Below are 5,181 nucleotides of genomic sequence, written 5' to 3'. Positions count from 1 at the left end.
CAGACTGCTTAAGACAATGTAATGTATTACTATAATAGTTGATCTGATGTTGTGATATGCCAAAACAGTAAGGCAGATGGCAGTTTGGTGGCCTGTAATATCAGCTTTTGGGATTCTGAGTCACCTCAAGGTCAGCCTGTGCTACACAGCAAACATATGTCCCCTGCCTCTAAAATTCACCATGACAAAGCAATTTACAATGTACACACCTTTGGCCCATAGAGAAGAGATGTAGAATGTAATTTCTACGCTTCTCAGTGAGCATGCATGACATTAGGAATGTGGACATCTCGGCTGATCAGAACATAGGGGCTGACACTAGCATAACCAAGTTCTAAAAATGTTTTAATATTCAGTAAAATAGAATCATGTGTCACTGTGAAACCTGTGTAGAAGGAGAGAATGAAATCTACCCAATAGAAGAAAAGGAAGCAGCTCATTAGAATGAGAACACTCCATGTAGCTCTGATTTCTGGAGGGGAATTGTTTTCAAGCCTGGAGCTGTGAAGGTACAGGACTTGCTTGTGATGTTTATAAAGATGGAGAGCCATGGACCCACTGCTCCAGCCCATGAGACTCTGAAAGGTGACATCACGAAGAGTCATGAGAGAGAGGAAAAGCCACTTGATTATATTTCTGGATGGCAACATGTAGCAATGTCCAATGAATGTTCCGGGTGTAGACATGTTCAAGCCACCACCTGCTTTGATGTAGTAGAGCAAGTTGGAGGTTATGAGAACATTACCGATCCAAAAGAGTAAGACATAGGTAAGAATTTGCCATGAGGTCTGTGGTTTGAGCTTTCTCCAAATGGTGGTCCCAGGACTGATCGTGAGAGCCTGGACCATGCTGAGGAGACAGGTGGTGCAGATGGAGAGGCCCCGGGCCATCCTTGCCAGATAAACCATAGCTTTACAGCCAATATCGCCAAGGAAGTTTCTGAAATAAAACAGTGTGGCTATATCTGTGACCCCTGTGGTGCAAATAATGATCATATTAGAAAATGCCAAGTGGGTGAGAATGAGGTTTATAGGCTTTTTCTCAGTCCCCAAGGCAAACATGTACAAATATCTTAGGAATACTATGATATTTCCTACAATTCCAGGTCCAGCAAGAGAAAGGAAGACTATTGCCTGGGTGATGTTGCTCCGTTTCATCTTCAGACTTCATGCACAGCACTAGGAAAAAATTATCAAAAAAAAAAAAAAACACGTAAGATTTTTCTCTGCTTATGCTGATAAAAAGAATGGTCTCAAGTATGTAAACACATATGGTTCTTTACTTTATGATGCTTGATCATCGTTTGTTGGTCTTTTGGTTTGCTTGTTTTGTTTTTCATTTTTGGTTTTCAATTCTGGTGGGAATGATAATAATTACAATCAGGGCATAAACTTTATATTTTCCCATCTTTCACAAAGATCCTTCATTCTTCAAGTTCATATGACCACGCTCTTCCTAGACAAAAACTAAATGCATGGCATCGCTTTGGCAGTTTTCCAAACAACACAGTCCTTACAGGCCTCTTCCTTTTCCCTCCTCACACCCATGTGACCTCAGGCTCCTGGACTGTGCTGGCTCCTCATCCTGGTCCTCTTCACTGCCCATATGCAACTATCACCTGATTGTTGAACTAATAAAAAGCTTGCAGCTTCTCAGAAAGTTGTTTTTGGTCAAGTGGTCCAGTTTCTCAGGGGATGATATGGTATTCTCCTCTTCCCAAGCCCGTTGATCAAAATTATACAGATGTTAGTGAATTAGTGGGCAGTGAAAGTCTAGATCACTGGCCTCAATATGGAACTACGTGTGAGTAAAAGTTGTGTTCCCAATCAGCATGGGTAGAATCATACTGAAGACGATTTCCTGTTTACTCCAATTTATCCTGTTTTTACTCTTTTGTTTGTGAATACTTTCCACAATATAATACCAGGAAACTGTTCCTGTAGCATCTTAACAAAGGCATGTATTGCTGATTGTTTTAAGGTTGGTTCAATTTAGTGATGTTCTCAGTCAGAATCCCCCAGCCTGCGAGTCCTCCCCAATATCTCACACTGTGATTGTCACCATTTTAGAAATGGTGTCTTTTTCTCTGTTTTTTTTTTTTTAAAATGTGTTTATTGCAGTCAAAATGATGCCTTTGAAGCAGAAACTTATTCCATATTTCACCCCTTACAAAATACAGAGAGCTTCACATGACAACCTTAATTTCTACAATTTGTCATCTTCTCCTCATCTAAATTATTTCTGACTTACCTTGTACCTCCTCTTACAAATGTAAAGTTGGCACTTACCTTTCTACAGGAATATGTAATACCCAAGGTTGGTTTTCCCCAACTGCCATGCGTTATAGCACCCTACTTCCATCTCTTACGCTTTCTCTGCTCTTGGAAGGCTGTTGCCTGTGTACGAGCTCCCTTCCTGCACTGGGCAATGAGCAGGCCCCAGAGACACTGGTTCTGCATATTTTATGTGGGTATTTGCATGCTGCCTGATCAAAAAGTTTGAAGGTTGCTCAAGGAAGCTGTTGGTTTTGAAACCACTTTAATCACAAAGATGAGCTGACAAAGCCAGTTTGGAGAAACATTGGCCTTGGTCTCTTTCCTTCAGATTGATAAAGAGTATCCTGGAGAAGTCAATTCATGTTGGATGGCGCATCTGGTAAGTAGTTAGTACTTTTTCACTTGTGCAGTGCTGTGAGGTACCAGGCTTCAACCAATTTAGTGAAGGGCGTGGGTTAGCCTTCAAGAAACTCATCAACAATGCTTTATTTTCTCTCAAAATCCCTCTGTATTCATCTGCTCACGATTTGACAGCTTTTCATATGGTCCTATGTGATCACTGAGATGCCAGTAGCAAAACTTATAGTGATAAAATTGTCTTTGTTTTCCTAAACAGTGTGACATCTGAGTTGAAAAAGCTACCCCCCAAACACACACACACACACACACACACACACACACACACACACACACACACACACACATGTCTATTCCAAGGTGATCATGAAGAGATATTTACATACATATTTAAAAAGCTGTCTCAACCCTCACGCCTCTAGCATGTAAGAAATAGCAAGGCGCTGTGGCTGGAGAGATGGCGCAGAAGTTAAGAGTACTGGCTGCTCTAGAGGACCTGGACTTAGTTCCCAGTACCCATGTAGCTGCTCACAATGTCTGTAACTCCAGTTCCAGGGGATCTGAAGGCCTCCTCTGGTCTCCACCACACATGCACACAGTGCACAGACATACATGCAGGCAAAACATCCGTACACATAAAATAAGTAAAAAAAAAATTTTTTTAAAGGTTGAGGATGTAGCTCAGTAGGTAGAGCACTTGCCCAGCATTTATAACCCTGGGATCACTCCCTAGCACCACATAAAAACAGGCATGATGGTGAAGAATTCTAATCCTAACACTGAGATGGAGGCAGGAAGAGCTGAAGTTCAAAGTCATCCTCAGATATATAATGAGCTGGGAGGCCATCCTGGGATACATAAGACACTACCAAAGAGGAAAAAAAAAATAGCCAAGAGCAACCTATGTGAAAATAATCAAGTCAGGGTTTTCTTTCAGAAATAGATCATGGACTCTAGGGCAGATGTAAGGGCTGAATATATGAGAGAGAAATCAGTAAATCAGAGAAGAATGATTGCAAAACCAGCAAGCTCAAGCTTTGTGACCAGCTATCCTGTCTGTCAGACCCCGCCTTTCCTACCCACTCTGCTCCTGGCTTTGAACAGTTCGCTCGGCCCCTTTAAGGCTCACTAAGGTAGGGTTGGAGCCTGGCACCACTCACTTGTGTTGTGAGGATTCACTGGAGTGGGGGCACTAGTGCTCAGGACCTGCCTGCTGAGTGTCAAACACTCTAACAGCACTGTTCTCCGGCTTTGTGTCATGTCACTTTCCCCCACGATTCTCTGCACTTGCACACCATGTGGAGGTTTGAGTCCTGGACAGGGAAGCTTCAGGAACAACAAAACCACAACAAAGAAGGGCAAAGCCACCCAACCCCCTTCTGAGAAGCTGAAGGACTCCAGATCTCAGATACTGTTGAGCAGAACCCTTCACTCCTGTGAGGACAAACACACACACTGGAGACTGCAGAGAGGAAAAGCTCCTCACACTCAGGCTCAGATCTCAGCCCATGTCTCCTAGACCTGCCTGGGCTGTCATGAGCATCTCTGGCCCAGAGCACCCGACGCAGCTGCACAGGGCTCCCTCATGGACGTGGATACTTTCCTGCATGGCAGGTGGAATGAGAGACACTTTTTCCCTGGGTCTTGTCACCTTCCTCTTTCACAGTGACAGAGGAGCCCAGACCCTTCTCTTCAGTCGCTTCTCTCCCCATCCTACCTTACAGCATCTCTGTCAGGGGGAAAGGCAGCTTCAGTCTACCATGACGGGATGGAACACTCACCTGCGGAGTCTGTGCGGGGCTCAGGGTGGGCATTCACACAGCACAGCCAGGCCCGTTTATCACCCTTAGCCCTGTGTTCCCAGCAACTGTCACTGCAGTTAGGATGTCACCCTCAGGACTTCCCTTCTCCTTATGCACCTCTCCATCCTGGATGGCACCTCTGCGCTCTCCCTGGAGCCCTGCCATTTGCCGAGGCAGAAACTTTCTGTTCCTAATTACAGTCCCTGTGTGGTGACAAGGAGGGCTGTGAGGACGGACAGCACCCCGAGTTTCCTGGCTCCTGGGAATTTTTCCTCATTTTACTCCCAAAGACAGGAATTGAATTGGGAGAAACTTCTGAGAAATTGAACAATTACCTCTCTAAACATTTCCAAGTTGAATAGCTCTGGTGAGGGCTGGAGAGATGGCTCAGTGGTTAAGCACTTGTTGCTCCTACAGAGGACCCAGGTTCAATTCCAAGCACACACAGAGAGGCTCACAACCATATAATAGCTCCAGGGGATCTAACGCCCTCTTCTGACCTAGATGGTCATCAAGAACACATATGATGCACCAACATCCATGCAGGCAAAACACACATTAAATGAATGAATCTAATACAAATACATTTTATTTTATTTTTAAGCTCAATAACACCATAAACAAAATGTTCAAGGGCCTGAGTCCGTGGCTGGTCTTCAGATGTGGTGTCCAGGGTGGGGCAGCAGGGGACATTTTGGAGGTCTGTCTGTCTGTCTGTTTCTTGCTCCGCGTGCTGGCTCTACAGA

At 44.3% G+C, this 5,181-nt stretch overlaps 1 protein-coding gene across 1 annotated transcript; it reads right to left on the bottom strand.

The window, feature by feature from the left end:
- Window positions 1-254: 254 nt before the first annotated feature.
- On the bottom strand, window positions 255-1,206 carry LOC102909238 (putative vomeronasal receptor-like protein 4). The gene has a single exon (XM_006993174.4). It carries the CDS (start codon window positions 1,155-1,157, stop codon window positions 255-257), a length of 903 nt encoding a protein of 300 aa, XP_006993236.1. The 5' UTR covers window positions 1,158-1,206.
- Window positions 1,207-5,181: the final 3,975 nt, after the last annotated feature.

Source organism: Peromyscus maniculatus, chromosome 5 (genome assembly GCF_049852395.1).
Source record: "Peromyscus maniculatus bairdii isolate BWxNUB_F1_BW_parent chromosome 5, HU_Pman_BW_mat_3.1, whole genome shotgun sequence".
In the NCBI taxonomy this organism is placed as follows: domain Eukaryota; kingdom Metazoa; phylum Chordata; class Mammalia; order Rodentia; family Cricetidae; genus Peromyscus; species Peromyscus maniculatus.
The sequence above is the reverse complement of the archived record's forward strand: the minus strand, read 5'-3'. Positions and strand labels throughout refer to the sequence as shown.

Coding starts and splice junctions, on each gene's coding strand:
- LOC102909238 (XM_006993174.4), bottom strand. CDS start 1,157: ATGAAACGGAGCAACATCACCCAGGCAATAGTCTTCCTTTCTCTTGCT.